The 26,815-nt window shown below is 45.4% G+C and overlaps 1 protein-coding gene across 2 annotated transcripts in view; it reads left to right on the top strand.

Moving 5' to 3' along the window:
* Positions 1-26,815, top strand: part of EMD (emerin) — a 57,091-nt gene that overhangs the window by 16,403 nt on the left and 13,873 nt on the right. The window contains exon 4 of one of the 2 annotated variants that reach the window (XM_073590820.1): positions 3,875-3,907. The exons of the other annotated variant lie outside the window; for it this stretch is intronic. Within the exon in view, the coding sequence (XP_073446921.1) occupies positions 3,875-3,907 (33 nt within the window). The remainder of the gene's footprint in view (positions 1-3,874; positions 3,908-26,815) is intronic. 2 annotated transcript variants of the gene reach the window in all.

Genomic DNA, 26,815 nt, shown 5'->3' with positions numbered 1-26,815 from the left:
TACAGATGACTATACAGATGGAAGGTCGTCTTTTTCTAGATGAAAATAATGATTTTTTTTTTTATACGCTCATGTAAACTTCATCACATAAGCAACTGTTTTTTTATAAAGTGACAAAATTAATATTATGCAGAATTAAGGGGTGATCTTTGCAGCCATCGCCTCCCTTCTCAGTCCAGGGGTAATCGTTCCTGTCCCGGAGCAAGAACGCTTCACATGTTTCTATTCAAACCTGTTTGTGGTGCCTAGGAAAGACTGCACAGTGCGGCCCATCCTGGATCTCAAGTTGCTGAACAGGAGAGTCCTCCTGAGACATTTCAGGATGGAGTCCCTTCGTTCTGTAATTCCTTCCATGGAGGCACAGGAATTCCTGTGCTCCATAGACATTCAGGATGCCTATTTTCATATCCCTATTTTCCCAGGTTATCAGAGGTTCCTGCGTTTTGCAGTACATCAGCATCATTTCCAGTTTGTCGCCCTGCTGTTTGATCTCACAACCTCCCCAAGGGTTTTCACCAAAATCATGACAGCATTGATGACCATTTTGAGGATCAGAGGTCTTGTCCTCATCCCGTACCTCGACGACATCCTCATCAAGGCTCCGACTTTTTCTCAGGCCCAAGACAGTCTTGCCATCATTCTCGACACCCTGTCCCGTTTCAGGTAGCTTGTCAACAGGAAAAAGTCCTGTTTTGTTCCGACTCAGCACCTCATTTTTCTAGGCATGCTATTCAACACTCGTCAGGCAAGGGTTTTTCTTCCCGAAGAGAAGAGAGCGACCCTCCAGCAGGAAGTTCGCTCTCTACAAAGTGCTCAGCTTCCTTCCTTCTGCTCAGCCATGAAGGTTCTAGGGAGGATGGTGGCAGCGTCAGAAGCGATCCCTTTTGCCCAATTCCACTCAAAACCTCTTCAGCAGGCCATCCTTTCACAGTGGAACAGGTCTGTTCTCTCCCTGGATCGTCCGTTTCGTCTCTCTTACCAAGTCAAACGATCTCTCACATGGTGGCTGGAATCTCCTCTCATGTTCCAGGGCAGTTCCTTCCCGTCCACTGACAGGTGGTGACGACGGATGCCAGCCTTCTCGGCTGAAGAGAAATGTTCCGTCATCTGACTGTCCAAGGACGTTGGTCGGTGAAGGAATCCTCTCTGCCGATCAACATACTAGAGCTGAGAGCTATTCTTCTGTCCCTCCTCCACTGGGAAACGCTTCTCAGGGGTCTGCCAATCTGAGTTCAGACGAACAATGCCACAGCAGTGGTATATGTCAGTCACCAGGGAGGGACCCGGAGTTCCTCGGCAATGGCCGAGGTAGCAAAGATTCTTCTCTGGGCAAAGTCGACAGTCCTGGCAATACCTGCAGTTCATTTTCCCGGCGTGGACAACTAGGCCGCCGATTTTCTCAGTAGCGAGGGTCTCGCGGCAGGCAAATGGTCCCTGCCTCAGGAGATCTTCCATCAGATCTGCATTCGATGGGGGACCCGGACGAGGACCTCATGGTGTTCCGGCTGAACAGGAAGGTCCCACGGTTTGTCTCCTGGTCCCGTGACCCACTCGCGGTGGGCGTCGACGCTCTGGCCATTCCTTGGTCCCAGTTTGCACTTCCCTATCTGTTTTCTCCCCTCCCCCTTCTTCCCAGGAGGCTGTTGAAGAAGAACAAGGTGGAGGGGGTGCCGGTCATTCTCATTGCACCGGACTGGCCCAGAAGGTCTTGGTTCGCGGACATCATCAATCTTCTTGCGGATGCCCCCTGGAGGCTCCCAGACAGACCGGATCTTCTGTCCCATGGTCTGCGATCTGCCATCAAAATTCTCGGTTGCTCAATTTAACAGTGTGGCTGTTGAAACCGCAGTGCTAAGAGTGTCCGGTCTTTCAGTTCGGGTGATTCTCACTATGATCCAGGCTAGAAAGCCGTCATCTTCCAGGGTCTATTATCGCACCTGGAAAGCCTATTTCAGCTGGTGTGAGTCTCAACGCGTTGCACCTATGTCCTTTTCTCTTCCTTACATTTTGGCTTTTCTCCAGGCAGGATTGGATGCTGGTCTGGCCCTAAGTTCCTTAAAGGGTCAAGTGTCAGCACTTTCCATCCTTTTCCAGAAGAATCAATCCTCCCGTTCTCAGGTCAGAACTTTTCATCAGGGGGTTGCACATGCGGCTTCCCTGTACAGAACACCGGTGGACCCCTGGGACCTCAATCTAGTTCTGGAGGCTCTGAGGAGTCCTCCCTTTGAACCGCTCCGAGAGGTTTCCCTGTCCTTTCTGTCTTGGAAGGTGACATTTCTGTTGGCCATTACGTCCATTAAGTGCATTTCGGAGTTGGCAGCCCTTTCCTGTCGCCCTCCTTTTTTGGTTCTGTACCAGGATGCGGTGGTTTTGCGGCTTTCTCCTTCTTTCCTTCCCAAGGTGGTGTCTGCCTTCCACCTAAATGAGGATATCATCCTCCCTTCCTTTTGTCCTGCTCCGGCTCATCCTCTGGAGCGTTGGTTGAACAAGCTAGACCTGGTGAGGGCGGTGAGGGTCTATCTGGCCAGGACCGCCCCCTTTAGGAAGACTGACTCTCTTTTCGTCATTCCTGATGGTGCCCGGAGAGGTCTTCCGGCCTCTAAAGCTACAATTGCTCACTGGATCAAATCGGCGATTTTGAAGGCTTACCAGGTCAAGAACAGAGTGCCTCCCCCTGGGATCAGGGCTCACTCTACCCAGGCAGTGGGCACCTCCTAGGTGGTGCACCATAGGGCTTCTGCCCTACAGCTTTGCAAAGCGGCAACTTGGTCTTCCATCCACACGTTCGCCAAATTTTATAAGGTCCATACCTACGCTTCAGCGGACGCCAGCCTAGGCAGAAGGATCTTGCTGGCGGCAGTGGTGAATTCTCCGATCTGAATGAAGCTCCAACTTTTCCCTCCCCAGGGACTGGTTTGGACCTCTCATGGTTCCTGTGTCTCCCAATGAGGCAATAGAGAAAACATTTTTTGGTTGCTTACCATAAAATCTGTTTCTCTGAGCCTTCATTGGCGGACACAGGAAAAAGTTAGCTCCTCCTCTGCAGTGTACACCCCATCGACTGGCACTAGGTTACTCAGTTAGTTAGAAATCAGTAGGAGAAACATGATAAAAAGGAACAGACAACTCAAACCGGAACAATAGAACACAGAAGAGAGAACAAGAGTTGTTAAACATGGGAGGCATGTTTAACAACTCTTGTTCTCTCTTCTGTGTTGTTCCGGTTTGAGTTGTCTGTTCCTTTTTACCTTGTTTCTCCTACTGCTTTCTCACTAACTGAGTAACCTAGCGCCATTTGATGGGGTGTACAATGCAGAGGAGGATCTAACTTTTTTGTGCATAGTGTCAGCCTCCTAGTGGCATCAGCATACACCCATGGTTCCTGTGTCCCCCAATGAAGGCTCTGAGAAACAGAGTTTACGCTAAGCAACCAAAAATCCTGTTATTTTTATCATGTGTGGATTGGTTTTGGTCATTGTGTCAGTTTTTATCATCCATTGATTTTCTCATATACCAAGAAGAAAAATTTTATAGCTTCTGATTAAATGCTGAAAACTGGGACAGCAGTCAGATTGCACACTGATGGCAGTGTGGACACAATCAGTAAAAAAATATGCACACTTGAACTTCCCCATAGATTATAATGGATATGTATTATATCCGCTACACACTTGAAATCTCTTTTATAAATACGTGTATATAACTATCTAACATGGCAGACATTCAAGTTAGGAATTTCTTCCATTACATCTGTACACCCACATAGGGCTTATAGTGCATGGTTGTAATGATGGCAAACAGTAGAAAATATTTCACACTAGACATATTTACATAAATTAATATATTTTAATAATTTAAAGTTTTCTTTTTGCAGGTTCTTACACAAGACACTATGATGATGACAATGGTTAGTGGTAGTGAGCCTGTAGTTTTGCTATGAATAAGGGTATGTGCACACGATCTGTACAAGGCTGTCATGCCCGTCATGACTGTTATGCTGCATGACCCCTGGAGCAGTGTGCACGCACACCTCACTGTTATGCCTGTCCAGTCTGTTACTGTCACGCCGCGCTCACTTGGGGGCGGGACCTTGGTCCCGACGTCATCTCTTCCAGAGCCGCGGTCGCTCTGGGGGTCCCGCCGGGTGCGCACGCGCACCTCTCGTACCTAGGTTCCTGTCTCCCCCACGTTATGTGTGCGCTTGCGCGCTCCTCTCAGTTCGGTCTCCAGGTCCGTCCTCTCTATGGTACTGGAGGACTTGACCCGGAAGCCCTAGCGATCATGTGCTATATCAGGCTACCTCTTCCTAGGGGAGATGCCTGATTATTGTTTTACTTCCTGGCTTGGTCTGCCGTGTCCCTGCCTTGCTGTGCGCTGTATTCGGGTCCTCTGCCTTGTACTCGGTTGTGCCTCCTGGCACACGCTCTGACCCTGTAGTCTGTCTTACTCTCAGCTGTGCCTCCTGGCACATACTCTGATCCTGTGCTCTGTCTCATACTCAGTTGTGCCTCCTGGCACATACTCTGATCCTGTGATCTGTCTTACACTCAGCTGTGCCTCCTGGCACATACTCTGATCCTGTGCTCTGTCTTGTACTCAGTTGTGCCTCCTGGCACACACTCTAATCCTGTGCTCTGTCTTATGCTCAGTTGTGCCTCCTGGCACACACTCGGACCCTGTGCCTTGTCTTATACTCAGTTGTGCCTCCTGGCACACGCTCTGATCCTGTACTCTGTCTCTTACTCAGTTGTGCTTCCTGGCACACGTTCCAATCCTGTACTCTGTCTTATGCTCAGTTGTGCCCTCTGGCACACACCCTGCTCCTGTACTCTGTTACACCTCCTGGCACACCTACGGCCTGACTCAGTGCTCTGCCGTGCTCCTTTGCACACATTCTGCTTTGCTCACACCTGGACACTGTATACCACGTGTTCCCGTGCCCACGCTTTACACGTTCCTGCAGACACACTCACTCACTCATGTCTCCTGTGAGCCAGCCGCCTGGTGCCAGCAGTCGTGGTACCTCACCCCCGGGGGCTTGCCCCTGACACTCCCTGTGCCAGCTCGCCCTGGGAGGGTTGGTGCCACGATCCAGAGGGTCCACTCCAGGAGTCGTCACAGTTATGCTGCATGACCCCTGGAGCAGTGTGCACATGCACCTCATCTTATTGCTGCCTGCCGTTGCTGGTGCGCACTCGTGCTCTACCTCATGGCTATACGCCATTGCTCGTGCACACATGTGCTTCATCTCATCGCTGTGCTCCATTGCTAGTGTGCACGCGTACCTCACCATGGCTGCATGCCGTTGTTGTGCGCATGTGTGCTTGACCTCAGGGCTGCATGCCATTCCTGTGTGCTTGCCCGTCTCTGCTCTGCCTGCTGCAGTCCTCTATGGTCCTGGAGGACCGAATCCAGCAATCCGCTCTATGGTCCTGGAGGACCGAATCCAGCAATCCTCTCTATGGTCCTGGAGGACCGAATCCAGTGATTCTCTCTATGGTCCTGGAGGACCGAATCCAGTGATTCTCTATGGTCCTGGAGGACCGAATCCAGTGATTCTCTATGGTCCTGGAGGACCCGACCATGTGATCTTCTCTATGGTCCTGGAGGACATGACCCAGCGATCCGCTCTATGGTTCTGGAGGACCTGACTCGGAAGTCCTCCCCCTTGGTCCTGCTCTGCCATGTGGTCTTGGAGGACCCGACCATGTGATCTTCTCTATGGTCCTGGAGGACCTGACCTAGCGATCCGCTCTATGGTTCTGGAGGACCTGACTTGGAAGTCCTCCCCCTTGGTCCTGCTCTGCCATGTGGTCCTGATGGACCCGACCATGTGATCCTCTCTATGGTCCAGGAGGACCTGACCCAGCGATCCGCTCTATGGTTCTGGAGGACCTGACTCGGAAGTCCTCCCCCTTGGTCCTGATCCAGAAGTCCACGTGCTAATGTCCTATATCAGACCGCCCCTTCCTATGGTCGGAGCCTGAGTATCATGTTAGCTTCCCTGCTATGGCTGCATGGTCCCTGCTCGGTCGCTCCCTGTATTCAGTGCCCCTGCACCCTGTTGTGCTTCTCCGCACACGCTCTGTGCTTGTACTCTGTCTATTATCCTGTGCCATGTCTTGTGTTGTCTTTTGTGCCATGTTTTGTATTTGCTATTCTTAGCCTTGTAGTACTCTCAATGTTCTCTGTCTTTGCCCGGCTCTGGGATCTAGCATACGTTCCGCTTCTTTCTCTTGTACCCGGCTCTGTGCTTCAGCCTACGTTCCGCTCTCTGGCTTTTTCCGCTCTCTAGCTTTTGTACCTTGTCTGTGCTCCTAGCGCACTTCCTGTCTAGTTCTGTTTTTCGTGCGCACTTGCACATTCACCTTTCGTACCAGGCTTTGCCGTGCCGTCTAGCACGCGTCTTATTTCTGTACCTTTGCCTAGCCCTGCCTTGTGGCTGCGTGCCTCTTGCATGCGCCTGGTCGTACCCGTGACCGCCTGTCTGTGCCTCAGCCGTGCCCACCTCAGTCGTGCCCACCTTCCTGTGCCTCAGCCGGTACTGCCTGCCGGTGCCTCAGTCGTGTCTTCCGTGCTCCCTTGCACACACGCTGTCTCTCGCACTGTGTGTTTCGTGCTTCTTTAGCACATGTCTTTTGCTATCTTTGCTCTGTCCTTAACCTTGTCTCTTTGTCTTGTCCTGAGTACTATGTCCTTTCTGTACCCGGCTCTGGGCTCTAGCATACGCTCCACTTCTCTTTCCTGTACCCAGCTCTGTGCTACTGCCTACGTTCCCCTCTCTGTCTTGAACCCTGCCCCTTTCGTGCCCCTCTGCACGCGCAGGACCATGCCTAGTATCCTGCCCCTGGTGTGCCCCTCTGCATGCGCAGGACCTTGCCTTGAACCCTGTCCCTGGCGTGCCTCCTAGCATGCACAGGTCCTAGCCTTAACTCTGGCGTGTCTCCTAGCACGCACCCTGCCTTGGACCCTGGTGTTTCTCCTAGCACGCATCTTGCCTGGAACCCTGCCTTGGACCTTGGCGTGTCTCCTAACACGCACCATGTCTTGAACTCTTGCGTGCCTCCTTGCCTGAACCCTGGCTTGCCTACCGGATGCCCGGAACCTGCCGATCGCTGCCAGAGGTCCGGAGCCTGACGGCTGCGGCCTGATGTCTGGAGCTGATGTCTGCAGCCTGATGTCCGGAGCCTGTCGATCATTGCCAGATGTCCGGAGTCCGATGCCATCTAGCCCTTGCCAGAGCCCTGGCGTGCCACCTAGCACGAATCATGCCTTGGACCTTGGCGTGCCCTCACACGCACCTTGCTGTGTATCACTTTGACCTTGTTATCACGTCTTGAACCTGATTAAACCCTGAGACCACGCTTTATTGAAGAAACCCTGTGACCACGCTTTATGTCTTGTACCCTGCACGTTCCCTGTTGCCAGACACCAGCACTTGTGTGTTCCATCTGGTTCCAGCAGTCGTGGTGGCTCACCGCCTTGGTCTTGCCCCTGACACTCCCTCTATAGGGGGTGGTTCCTCACAAGGTCAGCTCGCTCTAGGTGGGTGGGTGCCACAACCCAGAGGGTCCACTCTAAAAATCGACTCAACAGAATCTGACTCCGTCACAAAGGCTGAAGGTTGGACACTGCGTATTTGTGCATCATCCATCCCACAGCGGCCAGATGTTACAGCATAGTGGATGGGATTTCTAGAAATCCCATGCCCACCATGCGTCCACAGACACCTGCAGCTCACCCGCGGAGGGTGTTTCTCTTGCGGAGACACTAGTCTTCTCAACAGAAATTTCCCCAATAGTATGTGTTGGACGCAGTGAATCCGCATGGTTCAGTGAACACATGCAGATTCACCTGCATTCAAAAGACGACAGCGCTTCTTCAGGGGAAGAGTCTTGAGGAGATCATTTGCATATTCCCAGTGCCTTCTGGGATAAGTGAAGAGTCTCCGCGAGCGCAACGATCACTGGGTTTTGGCCGTTGCAGCTGAAAAGAGGAAATCGGAAAACCAGGGGAAGAGTCTTGAGGAGATCATTTGCATATTCCCATTGCCTTCTGGGATAAGTGAAGAGTCTCCGCGAGCTCAACGATCACTGGGTTTTGGCCGTTGCAGCTGAAAAGAGGAAATCGGAAAACCAGGGGAAGAGTCTTGAGGAGATCATTTGCATATTCCCAGTGCCTTCTGGGATAAGTGAAGAGTCTCCGCGAGCTCAACGATCACTGGGTTTTGGCCGTTGCAGCTGAAAAGAGGAATTTTGGCGCATCTTTCATCGTTTTTAAGAAATCTCAAGATGGAAGAGGCCAGGAGCCATTTGGTGAGCTGCATTTCTTGCTACATGTTCACAGACTTACCAGTGGAAAAGCCAAACTTCACATGCCACAAATGCAAGCTTGTGTCCCTGTTGGAGGAAAAGTTGCAAAATCTCGAAGAGAGGTTGGCTACGTTGAAGATCATTAAGGAAGGTGAAGAGTTCTTGGACAGAGCAGAATTATCTCTTCATGTTACAGAAAGAGAAGAAATTCGAAGTGCACCTGAAGAAACAGAGGAATGGAGACATGTGACCCAGAGAAGCAGGAGGATCAGGAGGCAGTCAGCACCCATACTGCTCAGAAACCAGTACCAGGCTCTCACGCAGGAAAATGATGAAGAAATACATCAGGATAAGACTTTGCCAACAAACAGCAACCTTGTACGCCTTCAGAGTCCTCCTGGATGGAGAAAGAAAAATGTTGTGAAGAAGAAACGGAGAGTGGTGGTCATGGGGGATTCCCTGTTGAGAGGAACAGAGGCCGCTATCTGCAGACCGGATATAACTTCAAGAGAAATGTGCTGTCTTCCAGGTGCAAAAATTAAAGATGTGTCTGACAGGATATCAGGACTCTTCAGACCTACAGATGACTACCCATTCCTGCTACTACATGTGGGGACAAATGACACCGCAAGAAACGACCTGGAAACCATCTGCAGAGACTTTGAAGACTTAGGCAAGAAAGTGAAAGAACTGGGAGCGCAGGTGGTCTTCTCTTCCATCCTCCCAGTGGATGGCCATGGAACAAGGAGGTGGAATAAGATTCTGCAGGTGAACAACTGGCTACGTCGATGGTGCCGTCAGCAACGATTTGGATTTCTGGATCACGGAGTGAACTACTTATACGATGGACTACTTGCTAGAGATGGGGTGCACCTTACGAAGACTGGAAAGCATGTATTTGGAAGTCGCCTTGCTACACTTGTAAGGAGAGCTTTAAACTAGAACAACATGGGAAGGGAAGCAAAAGACCAGAAAAAGCCATACACCTGACAAATGCTATTGAGAACTCTGCTAATAGAAGTGGAAAGGAAGAACAAAGACGAAAGAATCTAATTAATAACAATATTGGAGAAAGAGAAACCAATCACAAACTAAAATGTTTCTATACTAATGCACAAAGCATGGGCAACAAACAAGGAGAATTGGAACTACTAACACAGGAAAAGAAATATGATGTCATTGGAATCACTGAAACTTGGTGGGACGATACACATGATTGGAATACAAGACTAGAAGGATACAACTTATTTGCAAGAAACAGACTTGATAAACGAGGAGGGGGTGTTGCATTGTATGTTAGAAACGCATATATCTGCACAGAGATTGAAGCTTCAGAGACTGGGAGTTCTGTGGAAACTGTTTGGGTAAGAATACAAGGACAGAACAATGGAAAGGACACCATTGTAGGCATTTACTACAGGCCGCCTGTGCAAGCTGAAGATATGGATGAACTCTTTATGCATCAAATGGCCAAGTTCTCCAAAAAATATGACATAGTTGTCATGGGAGATTTCAACTATCCAGACATTTGTTGGGAATCTCTCTCAGGCAAAACTAACAGGTCAAGGAAATTCTTATCCTCTCTTGCTGACAACTTTATCTTCCAAAAGGTAGGGGAGAAAACAAGGGGAACTGCTACCTTGGATCTAATCCTTATAAACAGGGAGGAAATAGTTGAGGAGGTAAAAGTGGCTGGAACCCTAGGAGGTAGCGACCATGCTATTTTAGAATTTTGGATAACTAGAGGCGGAAGACCTGTGAAGACTCAGACGTCAAGGTTAGATTTCAGAAAGGCAGATTTTAAGGGATTCAGAAAGATAATTGGAGGGATCCAATGGCTGGATATCCTTAAAGACAAAAATGTCCAGGAAGGATGGGAAATCTTGAAAAATGAAATTCTCAAAGCACAGTTGTTAACAATTCCGAAAAGAGGGAAGAATAGGAAGCATTTAAGGAAACCAGGATGGGTGAACACAGAACTTAAGCACATGCTAAAAAGGAAGAAAAAAATGTTTATAAAATGGAAAGAGGGAGGCATATCTAAAGAAGAATATAATGCTGTCTGCAGAATCAGCAGGGCACAAATCAGATTATCTAAAGCTGAAAATGAATTGAGGCTTGCAAGAGATGTCAAAAGCAATAATAAAGGATTTTGGGGATATGTCAAAAGTAAAAGAAAAGTCAAAGATGCTATAGGATTTTTACAGGATGAAAATGATGAAATGGTAAGACAGGATGTTGAGAAGGCTGAACTTTTAAATTCCTATTTTGCATCTGTTTTCTCTCAGAAAGGAAATGTAACACCAACTGTTATTCACTGTCCTATTAAGGGAATAGAAGAATCCAGGATATCTATAAACAGAAAGATAGTGAGGAAACACTTAGCTAACCTAAATGAATTCAAGTCTCCAGGTCCAGATGAATTACACCCCAGAGTACTGAAGGAGATAGCAGAAGAAATTTCTGAACCACTCTCCATAATCTTTGAAAATTCTTGGAGAACAGGAGAAGTGCCAGAAGACTGGAGAAGAGCAAATGTTGTTCCTATCTTCAAAAAGGGGAAGAAGGTGGACCCAGGCAACTATAGGCCGGTGAGTCTGACTTCTATACCAGGAAAGGTCTTTGAACAAATTATTAAACAACATGTAAGTCAATACCTGGATAAGAATGAAGTGATCAAACAGAGTCAGCATGGGTTTGTAACTAATAAGTCATGTCAGACTAACTTAATTTCCTTCTATGACGGTATCACTGATTGGGTGGATCAAGGAAATGCTGTAGATATAGTATATCTTGACTTCAGCAAAGCATTTGACAAAGTCTCTCATACAATCCTTATTGAAAAAATGACTAAGTATGGAATGGACAAGGCAACTGTTAGGTGGATTCATAGCTGGCTTAGTGATCGGACCCAAAGAGTGGTCGTAAATGGCTGCACATCCAGTTGGAAGAATGTCTCAAGTGGGGTACCACAGGGCTCTGTCCTGGGCCCTGTATTGTTCAACATCTTTATCAACGATTTAGATGAAGGAATTGAGGGTAAACTGATTAAATTTGCTGATGACACAAAGCTAGGAGGGATAGCTAATACTAGAGAAGAGAGAGAGAGGATTCAAAAAGATTTAAATAAACTGGAGAAGTGGGCAGTAACTAACAGAATGGTTTTTAACAGGGAGAAATGCAAAGTACTACATCTGGGCAATAAAAATGAAAAAAGCATATATAGAATGGGAGGAATAGGGCTAAGTGACAGCACATGTGAAAAAGACTTGGGTATACTAATAGATCACAGACTGAATATGAGTCAACAGTGTGATGCAGCAGCAAAAAAGGCAAATGCAGTTCTAGGATGTATTAACAGAAGCATACAGTCTAGATCACGTGAAGTCATTATTTCCCTCTACTCCTCTTTGGTCAGACCTCATCTGGAATATTGTGTCCAGTTTTGGGCACCACATTTTAAAAAAGACATCAACAAACTGGAGCAAGTTCAGAAAAGAGCGACCAGAATGGTGACCGGTCTGCAAACCCTTTTTATGAGGAAAGGTTGCAGGATTTGGGAATGTTTAGTTTGCAAAAGAGAAGACTGAGAGGAGACTTAATTGCTGTCTACAAATATCTAAAGGGCTGTCACATTGTAGAAGGATCAACTTTATTCTCATTTGCACAAGGAAAGACTAGAAGCAATGGGATGAAACTGAATGGGAGGAGACACAGATTAGATATTAGAAAAAACTTTTTGACAGTTAGAGTGATCAATGAGTGGAACAGGCTGCCACGAGAAGTGGTGAGTTCTCCTTCAATGGAAGTCTTCAAACAGAGGCTGGACAGACATCTGACTGGGATGATTTAGCGAATCCTGCTTTGAGCAGGGGGTTGGACCAGATGGCCCAGGAGGTCCCTTCCAACTCTACGATTCTATGATTCTATGATTCTATGATTCGGACATAGCGAACATGCGCAGCGTCCAAAGCGCTGCTTCTTCCGGATCGTCTGTGCATACCCTTACTGTATTAAGGGTATGTGCACACATTCAATATTTGTTGCCCTTTCTGCGGAATCAAGAGAAGATTAATAAAAATCAAGGTTCAAGAATGAAAAATCAAACACATAATTTTGGCAGAAAGTGGTCTGGAGCTTCAGTCCCGTGTCTGCCTCGAAGGGTGTGTTTCCACATTCAGTATTTGCTGCCGATTGGACGCTACGTACAGCCACAGCGTCCAATCCGCAGCAGCCAGATGTTACAGCATAGTGGAGGGGATTTTATGAAATCTGATCTCCACTATGCGTTCAAAGACGCAGGTGGCAGACTTGCGTATACGCACATGTGGCGCGTCTTTATAGACCGCAGCATGTCTTTTTATCTTGCGGAGACGCTCAGTCTCTGCAAGATAAATACAGTGCCTTGCGAAAGTATTCGGCCCTCTGGAACTTTTCAACCTTTTCCCACATATCATGCTTCAAACATAAAGATACCAAATGTAAATTTTTGGTGAAGAATCCACAACAAGTGGGACACAATTGTAAAGTTGAACGAAATTTATTGGTTATTTTAAATTTTTGTTGAAATTCAAAAACTGAAAAGTGGGGCGTGCAATATTATTCGGCCCTTTTAACGTAATACTTTGTTGCGCCACCTTTGCTGCAATTACAGCTGCAAGTCGCTTGGGGTATGTCTTTATCAGTTTTGTACATCGAGAGACTGAAATTCTTGCCGATTCTTCCTTGGCAAACAGCTCGAGCTCAGTGAGGTTTGATGGAGATCGTTTGTGAACAGAAGTTTTCAGCTCTTTCCACAGATTCTCGAGTGGATTCAGGTCTGAACTTTGACTTGGCTATTCTAACACCTGGATACGTTTATTTGTGAACCGTTCCATTGTAGATTTTGCTTTATGTTTGAGATCATTGTCTTGTTGGAAGACAAATCTCCATCCCAGTCTCGGGTCTTTTGCAGACTCCAACAGGTTTTCTTCAAGAATGGTCCTGTATTTGGCTCCATCCATCTTCCCATCAATTTTAACCATCTTCCCTGTCCCTGCTGAAGAAAAGCAGGCCCAAACCATGATGCTGCCACCACCATGTTTGACAGTGGGGATGGCGTGTTCAGGGTGATAAGCTGTGTTGCCTTTACGCCAAACATATCGTTTGTCATTGTTGCCAGAAATTTCGATTTTGGTTTCATCTGACCAGAGCACCTTCTTTCACATGTTTGGTGTGTCTCCCAGGTGGCTTGTTGCAAACTTTAAACAACACTTTTTATGGATATCTTTGTGAAATGTCTTTCTTCTTGCCACTCTTCCATAAAGTCCAGATTTGTGCAGTGTACGACTGATTGTTGTCCTATGGACAGACTGTCCCACCTCAGCTGTAGATCTATGCAGTTCATCAACAGTGATCATGGGCCTCTTGGCTGCATCTCTGATCAGTCTTCCACTTGTTTGAGATGAAAGTTTAGAGAGATGGCCTCATCTTGGTAGATTTGCAGTGGTATGATACTCTTTCAATTTCAATATGATCGCTTGCACAGTGCTTCTTGGGATGTTTAAAGTTTTGGAAATCATTTTGTATCCAAATCCGACTTTAAACTTCTCCACAACAGTATCACAAACCTGACCGTTGTGTTCCTTGGTCTTCATGATGCTCTCTGTGCTTCAAACAGAGCCCTGAGACTATCACAGAGCAGGTGCATTTATACAGAGACTTGATTACACACAGGTGGATTATATTTATCATGATTAGTCATTTGGGACAACATTGGATCATTCAGAGATCCACAATGAACTTCTGGAGTGAGTTTGCTGCCCTGAAAGTAAAGGGGACAAATAATATTGCACGCCTCACTTTTCAGTTTTCGTCTTTCCACAAAAATTTAAAATAACCAATAAAATTTGTTCAACTTCACAGTTGTGTTCCATTTTTGTTGATTCTTCTACAAAAATTTACATTTGGTATCTCTATGTTTGAAGCATGATATGTGGGAAAAGGTTTAAAAGTTCCAGGGGGCCGAATACTTTCGGAAGGCACTATATCACAGTCTATGTATAGGATTCGCGCATACAAAAGGGGGCAGCGTCCAAAGCGCTGCCGATACGCCATGTGGAAACCTACCCTTAGGGTATTTTCCCACGTTTAGGAATGTTTCAGGATTTTACACAGGTGAAATCTACGCCAAATCTGCATCTGCGATCACTGGCAGGTCACCTGCTTTTTTTACATGCGTTTTTGATGCGTTTTTTCCGCTTGTGTTTTTTATGTGTTTATTTTTGTCACTTGAAATAAAGCTAATTGAAAGTTGACTTTTGGGAAGGGAAAAAAAGTAATTTCCTGTTCTCAGATATATTGGGGTATGTTCCCACGGTCAGTAAACGCCTTAGGTTGGATGCTGCGTACATCCGCAGCGTCCAACCTGCAGCATCCAGCTGTTCAAGAAATCCCATACCCCCTATATGTGCACCAATGCCCGCAGCTCACCCGCAGAGACGGACATGCGGCACGTCTTTCCAGACCGCAGCAGGGAAACCACAGTACCCAGAGAGCTCCTTACTCCAGCTTGGTCACTGCAGATTGCTCTAACACCAACAGTCAGCTGATGCACCAGGTGACCTTTTAAACGGTGGTGGGAGTGGTCACCGCCCACATCAGCTGACCCAGCAGCAATGTAATTACACCAGCTTGCCAGCGGGGAAAAACTGACATTTATCCCCGCTTGCCTGAAAGGAAAAAAGTTTTAACTTAGTGGAGCCAGAGTTGCCACAAATCCAAAAATGGATCATGTCACAGACACAGTGGAGCTTGTAGATGACCACCGGTGATAACTCCGGCGGTCACCTGCACTGCAGTTCTCCTGGTCAGCTGACCGTGAGAACTTGCCTAGTGACTGGATATAACCTCAGCAGTCACATGCACGACAGTTCTCGCGGTCAGCTCATTGCGAGAACTGCAGTGTACGCGGACTTCTGGCTGCGGCACAAGGTAAGACATTATTTAAATTAGTTCACATGCGTAGTAATCTGCATTCCCGCTCTTACTATGCATGTAACTAGAAAGATAATGCAGTTTTACCGCATCTTATAATAGTCTATGGGTAATTTATGCTGTGGAGACGCAGCATCTCCGCAACATAAATAGACATGTTGCGGTCTGGAAAGACGCGCCGCATCTCCGTTTACACAGGGATGCCGGAGGCGTCTCTGAACGCATAGTGGAGATGGGATTTCAGGAAATTCCATCCACTATGCTGTAACATCTGGCTGCTGCATGTTTGATGCTGCGGATGTACGCATACCCATAGATTGTAAGCTTGCGAGCAGGGCCCTCATTCCTCTTGGTATCTGTTATGATCTATGTGATTATTGTTATGCTGTAATGTATCGTCTGTACAAGTCCCCTCTGAAATGTAAAGTGCTGCGGAATATGTTGGCGCTATAGAAATAAAATTTATTATTATTATTAGTGACTCTTAAGATAAACTGAATAGGTTGCTTGTCACTGGGTGGGTGTAACCTGCTGGGGAGGAGCTGACTTTTTTTCTGAGATGTAATTCTTAGTGTCAGTCTCCATCTCTTCTACATTGCAGGCTGCTCAGGCCAGTTCTGAGTTAAATCTAATAACAGCTCCGTCAAAAACTGCTCTGCTCTCCTGAATACTTACAAAGCTGGCATCCCTTTTGATTTATATTTATTTTATTTGGTTGTAAAAAATGTCAGCTAGTATTTTTGTTCAGAATGAGGCAGCAGACCCTAATTGAGTGCTTTGGACATACTTCAAACCAGACAGGACTGAGCAGTCTGCAATGTATGAGGCTAAGTGCAGGCTGCTGAAGACTAAGGGTGAGTGCACACAGTGCGGATTGAGCTGCGGATTTCCAGGTAAAACCGCAGGTAATGTGACCTGCGGTTTATCTGCAGATTTGTCTGCGGTTTTCCCCAGCGGTTTGACACCTGGACAATGGAACAGGTGTCAAACCGCTGCGGAATCCGCAGAAAGAATTGTTATGTGGCAGATTTAAAACCGCAGCAAATCCGCGCTGAAAAATCTGCAGCATGTGCACTGTGGTTTTTAAATCCCATTGATTTGCATTGTACTGTACAATGCCTGCGGATCCGCAGGGCCAAATCTGCTGCGGATCCGCAGTAGAATCCGCAGTGTGTGCACATACCCTAAGAGTTGGACATTTTTAATACAACCCAATTACAAACGTTATTTATATCTAACAATGGAACCCGCCATTGTAGTGTGAGCACCAGTCATAGAGCATCTGACTCAGTCATTCTTATTTACACTGCTTGTAAGGTGCAGGTACAGTATAACCTGAGTTTAATAGCCAGGATCTTGTATTCACATGTTCGTGACTGCTTTTTGGACATGTGACACAGCCCATAGGTAATTTATTGAACAACTGGATGCTTGAAAATACTTTTACATCTTTTCATCAGCAGCTTAACCCCTTCATGACCGGAGCTTTTTTTTGTTTTTGCGTTTTCGTTTTTCGCTCCCCTTCTTCCCAGAGCCATAACTTTTTTATTTTTACGTCAATATGGCCATGTGAGGGCTTATTATTTGAGGGACGAGTTGTACTTTTGAGCGATACCATTGGTTTTACAATATCATGTAAAAGAAAACAGGAAAAAAATTCCAGGTGTGGTGAAATTGCAAAAAAAAAGTGCAATCCCACACTTGTTTTTTGTTTGACTTTTTTGCTAGGGTCAATAAATGCTAAAACTGACCTGCGTTTATGATTCTCCAGGTCATTACAAGTTTATAGACACCAAACATATCTAGGTTAATTTTTATCTAATTGGTGAAAAAAAATTCCAAAATTTGCTAAAAAAAAATAAATTGCGCCATTTTCCAAGACACGTAGCGTCTCCATTTTTCGTGATCTCGGGTTGGGTGAGGGCTTATTTTTTGCGTGCTGAGCTGACATTTTTAATGATACCATTTTTGTGCAAATACGGTCTTTTTATCGCCCGTTATTGCATTTTAATGCTATGTCGTGGTGACCAAAAAAACGTAATTCTGGCGTTTTGATTTTTTTCTTCATTACGCTGTTTAGTGATTGGGTTAATCCTTTTTTTTTTTATTGATAGATCGGGCGATTCTGAATGCGGCAATACCAAATATGTGTATGTTTGGTTTTATTTTTATTGTTTTATTTTGAATGGGGCGAAAGGGGGGTGATTTGAACTTTTATATATTTTTTTCATATTTTTAAACACATTTTTTTTACTTTTGGAATGCTTCAATAGCCTCCATGGGAGGCTAGAAGCTGCCACAACTTGATTGGCTCTGCTACATAGAAGCGATGCTCAGATTGCCTCTGTATAGCAGAATCACAGGCTTGCTATGAGCGCCGACCACAGGGAGGCGCGCATCAACAAACATAGAGGTCTCAAGGAGGAGACCTCTGGTTGTTATGCCGACGCACCGATGACCCTCCGATCACGTGACGGGGGTCAGCAGTGCGCGTATTTCCGCCCGCGCCGGAAGCGCACGTTAAATGCCGCTGTCAGTTTGACAGCGGCATTTATCTAGTTAATAGGTGCGGGCGGATCGCAATTGCACCAGCGCCTATTGCGGGCACATGTCAGCTGTTGAAAACAGCTGACATATCCCGGCTTTGAAGTGGGCTCACCGCCGGAGCCTACCTCAAAGCGGGGGGATAATGATGTTGGACGTACTATCCTGTCTGTCAGAAAGGGGTTAAAAAAGAGCTGCTAATATCATTTACTCATCTGGAAATAGTGGGTGTTGGAGTTTCTGAGTACTAAATATATACGAGATGAAATAGTGATCATGAAAGCATTTTTCTGGAATATCGACCAGTAAGAAAACTATGATCTGCTTCGATCACACAGAACAATAAATTGTTTCTATAACTTCACAGAAAGAGGAGATAATATAGATTTCAAATTTTCTCACAATTCCCATGACTGCCAACTGTATCAAAATTCAAAAAGTTAAGAAAAGGTCTAGATTTCTATGAATGTTTACCTAACAAAGCTTTATTTCTTGAGGGTGTTTTAAATCACACGAACTTCAGTCTTTAACCCCTTCACCCCCAAGGGTGGTTTGCACGTTCATGACCGGGCCAATTTTTACAATTCTGACCACTGTACCTTTATGAGGTCATAACTCTGGAACGCTTCCATTGATCCCGGTGATTCTGACATTGTTTTCTCGTGACATATTGTACTTCATGTTAGTGGTAAAATTTCATTCAAATAACTTGCGTTTATTTGTGAAAAAAATGGAAATTTGGCAAAAATTTTGAAAATTTCGCAATTTTCCAACTTTGAATTTTTATGCCCTCAAATCACAGAGATACGGCACACAAAAAACTTGATAAGTAACATTTCCCACATGTTTACTTTACATCAGCACAATTTTGGAACCAAAATTTTTTTTTGTTAGGAAGTTATAAGGGTTAAAAGTTGACCAGCGATTTCTCATTTTTACAACACCATTTTATTTTTAGGACCACATCACATTTGAAGCCACTTTGAGGGGTCTATATGATAGAAAATACCCAAAAGTGACACCATTCTAAAAACTGAACCCCTTAAGGTGCTCAAAACCACATTCAAGAAGTTTATTAACCCATTAGGTGCGTCACAGGAATTTTTTTGAATATTTAAAAAGAAATGAACATCTAACTTTTTTTCACAAATAAAATACTTCAGGTTCAATTTTTTTTATTTTGCCAAGGGTAACAGGAGAAATTGGACTGCAAAAGTTATTGTGCAATTTGTCCTGAGTACGCTGATACCTGATTTGTGGGGGGGAACGACTGTTTCGGCGCATGGCAGAGCTCAGAATGGAAGGAGCGCCGTTTGACTTTTTCAATGCAAAATTGGCTGGAATTCAGATCGGACGCCATGTCACGTTTGGAGAGTCCCTGATGTACCTAAACAGTGGAAACCCCCTACAAGTGACCCCATTTTGGAAACTAGACCCCCCAAGGAACTTATCTAGATATGTGGTGAGAACTTTGAACCCACAAGGGCTTTACAGAAGTTTATAACGTACAGCGGTACAATTAAAAAATCATATTTTTTCCACAAAAATGATCTTTTCACCCCAATTTTTATTTTCCCAAGGGTAACAGGACCCTAAAAGTTATTGTGCAATTTGTCCTGAGTACGCTGATACCCCACATGTGGGGGTAAACCACTATTTGGGCGCATGGCAGAGCTCGGAAGGGAAGCAATGCCATTTGACGTTTTTGGCTGGAATTGAGATCGGACACCATGTCGCGTTTGGAAAACCCCTGATGTACCAAAACAGTGGAAACCCCCCACAAATGACACCATTTTGGAAACTAGACCCCCTAAGGAACTTATCTAGATGTGTGGTGAGAACTTTGAACCCCCATGGGCTTCACAGAAGTTTATAATATACAGCCATATGATTAAAAAATCATATTTTTTCCACAAAAATGATCTTTTCACCCTCAATTCTTATTTTTCCAAGGGTAACAGGACCTTAAAAGTTATTGTGCAATTTGTCCTGAGTACGCTGATACCCCACATGTGGGGGTAAACCACTATTTGGGCGCATGGCAGAGCTCGGAAGGGAAGCAGCGCCATTTGACGTTTTTGGCTGGAATTGAGATCGGACACCATGTCGCGTCTGGAAAACCCCTGATGTACCAAAACAGTGGAAATCCCCCACAAATGACACCATTTTTCAAACTAGACCCCCTAAGGAACTTATCTAGATGTGTGGTGAGAACTTTGAACCCCCATGGGCTTCACAGAAGTTTATAACATAAAGCCATACAATTAAAAAATCATATTTTTTCCACAAAAATGATCTTTTCACCCTCAATTCTTATTTTTCCAAGGGTAACAGGACCGTAAAAGTTATTGTGCAATTTGTTCTGAGTACGCTGATACCCCACATGTGGGGGTAAACCACTATTTGGGCGCATGGCAGAGCTCGGAAGGGAAGCAGCGCCATTTGACGTTTTTGGCTGGAATTGAGATCGGACACCATGTCGCGTTTGGAAAACTCCTGATGTACCAAAACAGTGGAAACCCCCCACAAATGACACCATTTTGGAAACTAGACCCCCTAAGGAACTTATCTAGATGTGTGGTGAGCACTTTGACCCCCTCAGTGCTTCACAGAAGTTTATAATGCCCGGGTGTGAAAATAAATAATTCGTATTTTTTCCACAAACATGATCTTTTAGTCACCATTTTTTTATTTTCCCAAGGGTACCAGGAGAAATTGGACCCCAAAAGTTGTTGTCCAATTTGTCCTGAGTATGCTGATACCCCATATGTGGGTGAAAACTACTGTATGGGCACACGTCGGGGCACGGAAGGGAAGTAGTGACGTTTTGGAATGCAGACTTTGATGGAATGGTCTGCGGGTGTCATGTTGCCTTTGGAGAGCCCCTAATGTACCTAAGCAGTGGAAACCCCCCACAAATAACACCATTTTGTAAACTAGACCCCCCAAGGAACTTATCTAGATGTGTGGTCAGCACTTTGAACCCTCCAGTGCTTCACAGAAGTTTATAACGCCCGGGCGTGAAAATAAAAAATTCGTATTTTTTCCACAAACATGATCTTTTAGTCACCATTTTTTTATTTTCCCAAGGGTACCAGGAGAAATTGGACCCCAAAAGTTGTTGTCCAATTTGTCCTGAGTATGCTGATACCCCATATGTGGGTGAAAACTACTGTATGGGCACACGTCGGGGCTCGGAAGGGAAGTAGTGACGTTTTGGTATGCAGACTTTGATGGATTGGTCTGCGGGTGTCATGTTGCCTTTGGAGAGCCCCTAATGTACCTAAACAGTGGAAACCCCCCACAAATGACCCCATTTTGAAAACTAGACCCACTAAGGAACTTATCTAGATGTGAGGTGAGCACTTTGAACCCCCAAGGGCTTCACAGAAGTTTATAATGCCAGGGCATGAAAATAAAAAAATCTTATTTTTTCCAGAAACATGATCAATTAGTCCCCAATTTTTTCATTTTCCCAAGGGTAACAGGAGAAATTGGACCCCAAAAGTTGTTGTCCAATTTGGCCTGAGTACGCTGACACCCCATATGTGGGAGAAAACTACTGTATGGACACACGTCGGGGCTCGGAAGGGAAGCAGTGACGTTTTGGAATGCAGACTTTGATGGAATGGTCTGCGGGTGTCATGTGCGTTTGGAGAGCCCCTGATGTACCTAAACTATTGAAACTCCCCACAAGTGACCCCATTTTGGACACTAGACCCCCCACGGAACTTATCTAGATGTGTGGTGAGCACTTTGAACCCCCAAGTGCTTCACAGAAGTTTATAACACTCGGACGTGAAAATAAAAAAATCATTTTTTTCCACAAAAATGATATTTTTGCCCCCAATTTTTTATTTTCCTAAGGGTAACAGGAGAAATTGGACCCCAAAAATTGTTTTGCAATTTGTCCTGAGTAGGCTGATACCCTACATGTGGGGGTAAAACACTGTTTGGGCGCATGGCAGAGCTTGGAAGGGAAGGAGCACCATTTGACTTTTTCAACTCAGAATTGGCTGGAATTGAGATCAGACGCCATGTTGCATTTGGAGAGCCCCTGATGTGCCCAAACAGTGGAAACCCCCAATTATAACTCCAATCCTAACCCCAACACACCCCTAACCCTAATCTGATCCCTAACCCTAGCCCTAACCCTAGCCCTAACCCTAGCCCTAACCCTAAGGCTGTGTGCACACGCTGCGGATTTTGCTGCGGTTCAGCAGCGGTTTTGGCTGCTGCAGACCCCTGTACCATGATTCCCTATGGGAATCAAAAACCGCAGTGCAGACGGTGCGGAATTTTCCGCGCGGATTATCTGCGGTTTTCAATCCGCAGAAAGAATTGACATGTCAATTCTTTCTGCGGATTCTCCTGCGGTTTGCCATCTCCTCTATTGAGGAGATGAAAAACCGCAGGACAAAACCGCAGAGCAATCTGCAGGTAAAACCGCAGGTCTTTTGACCTGCGGTTTCACCTGCGGATTTTACAAAATCCGCGCGGATGAATCCGCACCTAATCCGCAGCGTGTGCACACGGCCTTACCCTAACGGGAAAATGGAGATAAATACTTTTTTTTTAGTTTTATTATTTTTCCCTAACTAATGGGGTGATAACGGGGGGTTTGATTTACTATTTATGGCGGTTTTTATTTTTGGCAGCTGTCACACGCTAAAAGATGCTTTTTATTGTAAAATAGTTTTTGCATCACCACATTTTGAGAGCTATAATTTTTCCGTATTTTGACCCACCGAGTCATGTGAGGTCTTATTCTTTGCGGGACGAGTTGATGTTTTTATTGGTACCATTTTCGGGCACGTGACATTTTTTGATCGCTTTTTATTCCTATTTTTGGGACGCAGAATGAACAAAAACCAGCGTTTCATGAATTTCTTTTGGGGGGGTGCGTTTACACCGTTCCGCGTGCGGTAAAATTGATAAAGCGGTTTTATTCTTCGGGTCAGTACGGTTACAGCGATACCTCATTTAGGTCGTTTTTTTATGTTTTTGTCGGTTTTATGCAATGAAAACTATTTTATATAAAAAATAATTATTTTTGCATCGCTTTATTCTGTGAGCTATAACTTTTTTATTTTTTCGCTGATGATGCTGTGTGGCGGCTCGTTTTTTGCGGGACAAGATGACGTTTTCAGCGGTACCATGGATATTTATATGCGTCTTTTTGATTGCGCGTTATTACACTTTTTGTTTGGTGGTATGATAATAAATCATTATTTTTTGCTTAGTTTTTTATTTTTATTTTTTAAGGGGTTCGCTAAAAGGGTTAACTAATGGGACAGTTTTATAGGGCGGGTCATTACGGACGCGGCGATACCTAATATATGTACTTTTATTGTTTTTTTTTATTATTATTTTCAAAAAATGAATTTATTGGGGAATATTTTTTTTTTTTTTTACTAATTTATTTGGCGATTTTTTTTTTATTTATTTTTACATTTTTTTTTTTACTTTTTTTTTTACTTTATTACATAGTCCCAGGTGGGACATCACTGTCCTGTGACAGATCGCTGATCTGTCACATCACAGATCACTGTGACAGATCAGCAATCTGTCACAGGCATTGAAGCAGACTTCCTCTTGCCTGCGCTTTGCAGGCACTGAGGAAGCCAGCTTCCTCAGGTCCCCGAAGGCCCCCGTCGCCATCTTGGATTCGGGGGCCTGGAGGATAGAAGCCCCCCGCAGCAGCGCTGCACATTGCGCTGCCGTGGGGGGCTCAGGGAAGCACGGAGGGAGCCCCCTCCCTGCCGATGCTTCCCTTTAACTCCCGGTACACCGCGATCATGTTTGATCGCGGTGTGCAAGGGGTTAACGTGTCGGGGGCGGTCCGTGACCGCCCCTGACACATAGTGCCGGGTGTCAGCTGTGATAATCAGCTGACACCCGGCCGCGATCAGCGGCGCTCACCACGTGGGCGCCGCTGATCGCGCCGACGTACTATCCCGTCCCCGGTCATACGGGCCCGGGTACCGTGGACGGGATAGTACGTCGGATGGCAGGAAGGGGTTAATCTTGGGGATCACTACTGTAATGCTGTGTTTCTTTTCTTTACAGTGGGGAAAATAAGTATTTGATAAACTGACGATTTTGCAAGTTTTCTCAGCTACAAAGAATGTCTGTAATTTTTATTGTAGGTACACTTCAACTGTGAGAGACAGAATCTAAGAATTAAAAAAAAAATAAGAAAAAGAAAATCACATTTGTATGATTTTTAAATAATGAAATTGCATTTTATTGCATGAAATAAGTATGTGACCAGCTAACAACCAACAAGAATTCTGGCTCTCACAGACTTTTTTCTTTAAGAAGCCCTACTACTCTGCACGCATTACCTGTATTAATTTCACCTGTTGAACTTGTTACCTGTATAAGGCTAGTTTCACACTAACGTATGTAGGAGCTGCAGAGGGATGCGGACTTCCTCTGTGAAGCTCCGCCCACTTTCGCACCTCCTCCGTTCAGCTCCGTCAGCATGCGGCCTGCGTACCCTATCTTTAGCATTGGGTACACAGGCCATGTCGATGTATGCGGATGTGTCCACATGCGTCGTTTTGACTGTGCGGCGACCGCAACAAAATCCAACACGTTGCGTTTGGCGCAGGTCGCCGCACCATCAAAACGACGCATGCGGACGCATCTGCATACATCGGCATGGCCTGCGTACCCAATGCTAAAGATAAGGTATGCAGGCCGCATGACAACGGAGGCAGAGCTGAACAGAGGAGGCATGGCAGTGGGAGGAGCTTCACGGAGGAAGTCCGCATCCCTCCGCAGCTCCTCCATACGTTAGTGTGAAACTAGCCTAAAAGACACTTGTCCACACACTCAATCAATCACACTTCAACCTCTCCACCATGGCCAAGACCAACGAGCTGTCTTAATGACACCAGGGACAAACTTGTAGACCTACACAAGGCTGGGATGAGTTACAGGACAATAAGCAAGCAGCTTTGTGAGAAGGCAACAACTGTTGGTACAATTATTAGAAGATGGAAGAAACAGATGATGACTATCAGTGTTCCTTGGACAGGGACTTCATGCAATATGTCATCTCTTGGGGTAAGGATGGTTCTGAGGAAGGTCAAGAATCAACCCAGAACTTCACGGGAGGACCTGGTTAATGACCTGAAGAGAGCTGGAACCACAGTCTCACACATTACTGTTAGTAACACTCTATGCTGTCATGGATTAAAATCCTGCAGGGCACGCAAGGTCACCCTGCTCACACCAGCACATGTCCAGGCCTGTTTGAAGTTTGCTAATGACCGTCTGGATGATCCAGAGGAGGCATGGGAGAAGGTCATGTGGTCAGTTAAGACCAAAATAGAACTTTTTGGTATCAACTCCACTCACTGTGTTTGGAGGAAGAAGAATGAGTACAACAACACTGTCCCAATTGTGAAGCATGGTGGGGAAACATCATACATTGGGGGTGCTTTTCTGCAAAGGTGAGAGGACGACTGCACTGTATTAAAGAGAGGACGGATGGGGTCATGTATCGCAAGATTTTAACTAACAATCTCAGTAAAAGCATCGAAGATGGGCCGTGGCTGAGTCTTCCAGTATGACAATGACCCGAAACACACAGCCAGGATAACTAAGGAGTGGCTCCGTAAGAAGCATTTAATAGTCCAGGAGTGGCCGAGCCAGTCTCCAGACCTGAACCCAATAGAAAATCTTTGGAGGGAGCTGAAACTCAATGTTGCCCAGAGACAGCCCTGAAAACTGAAAGATCTGTAAAGAGGAGCGGGCCAAAATTCCTGCTGCTGTGTGTGCAAACTTGGTCAAGAACTACAGAAAACATCTGACCTCTGTAATTGCAAACAAAGGTTTATTTACCATATATTAAGCTCTATTTTTCTATTGTATCAACTTCTTATTTCGTGCAATAAAACACAAATTAATTATGTAAAAAACATGCAATGTGATTGTCTGGTTTTTTTTAAGATTCTGTCTCTCACAGTTGAAATTTACCTATAAAAAAAATTATAAACCTCTCCGTTCTTTGTAAGTGGGAACACTTGCAAAACCCCGGTAATGTATCAAATACTTATTTTCCCCACTGTAAGTGTGCTCCAATCTCTGTTGTTAGACCACTTAAATGCATTTGTCCAACTTTGGAAATGGCAGAATCGACTGGCGTGATTCCACTCCCATCCCCCTTTCCTGTCCAGTCAGAGGTTGGGCTTCTTAGCATACATATATATACAGTACAGACCAAAAGTTTGAACACACCTCATTCCAAGAGTTTTCTTTATTTCCATGACTATGAAAATTGTAGATTCACTCTGAAGGCATCAAAACTATATGAATTAACACATGTGGAATTATATAATTAAAAAAAGTGTGAAACAACTGAAAATATGTTTTATATTCTAGGTTCTTTAAAGTAGCCACCTTTTGCTTTGATTACTGCTTTGCACACTCTTGGCATTCTCTTGATAAGCTTCAGGAGGTAGTCACCGGAAATGGTCTCCCAACAGTCTTGAAGGAGTTCCCAGAGATGCTTAGCACTTGTTGGCCCTTTTGCCTTCACTCTGTGGTCCAGCTCACCCCAAACCATCTCGATTGGGTTCAGGTCTCGTGACTGTGGAGGCCAGGTCATCTGGCGTAGCACCCCATCACTCTCCTTCTTGGTCAAATAGCCCTTACACAGCCTGGTGGTGTGTTTTGGGTCATTGTCCTGTTGAAAAATAAATGATGGTCCAACTAAACGCAAAAGCGGAAGGAATAACATGCCGCTGCAAGATGCTGTGGTAGCCATGCTGGTTCAGTACGCCTTCAATTTTTAATAAATCCCCAACAGTGTCACCAGCAAAGCACCCCCCACACCATCACACCTCCTCCTCCATGCTTCACGGTGGTAACCAGGCTTGTAGAGTCCATCCGTTCACCTTTTCTGCGTCGCACAAAGACATGGTGGTTGGAACCAAAGATCTCACAGATTTCCACTGGTCTAATATCCATTC

Source organism: Dendrobates tinctorius, unplaced genomic scaffold, assembly GCF_039654945.1.
Source record: "Dendrobates tinctorius isolate UK_male_01 unplaced genomic scaffold, ASM3965494v1 ptg000120l, whole genome shotgun sequence".
NCBI lineage: Eukaryota > Metazoa > Chordata > Amphibia > Anura > Dendrobatidae > Dendrobates > Dendrobates tinctorius.
Note: the sequence above shows the minus strand (reverse complement) of the source record. Positions and strands in the feature narration are given on the sequence as shown.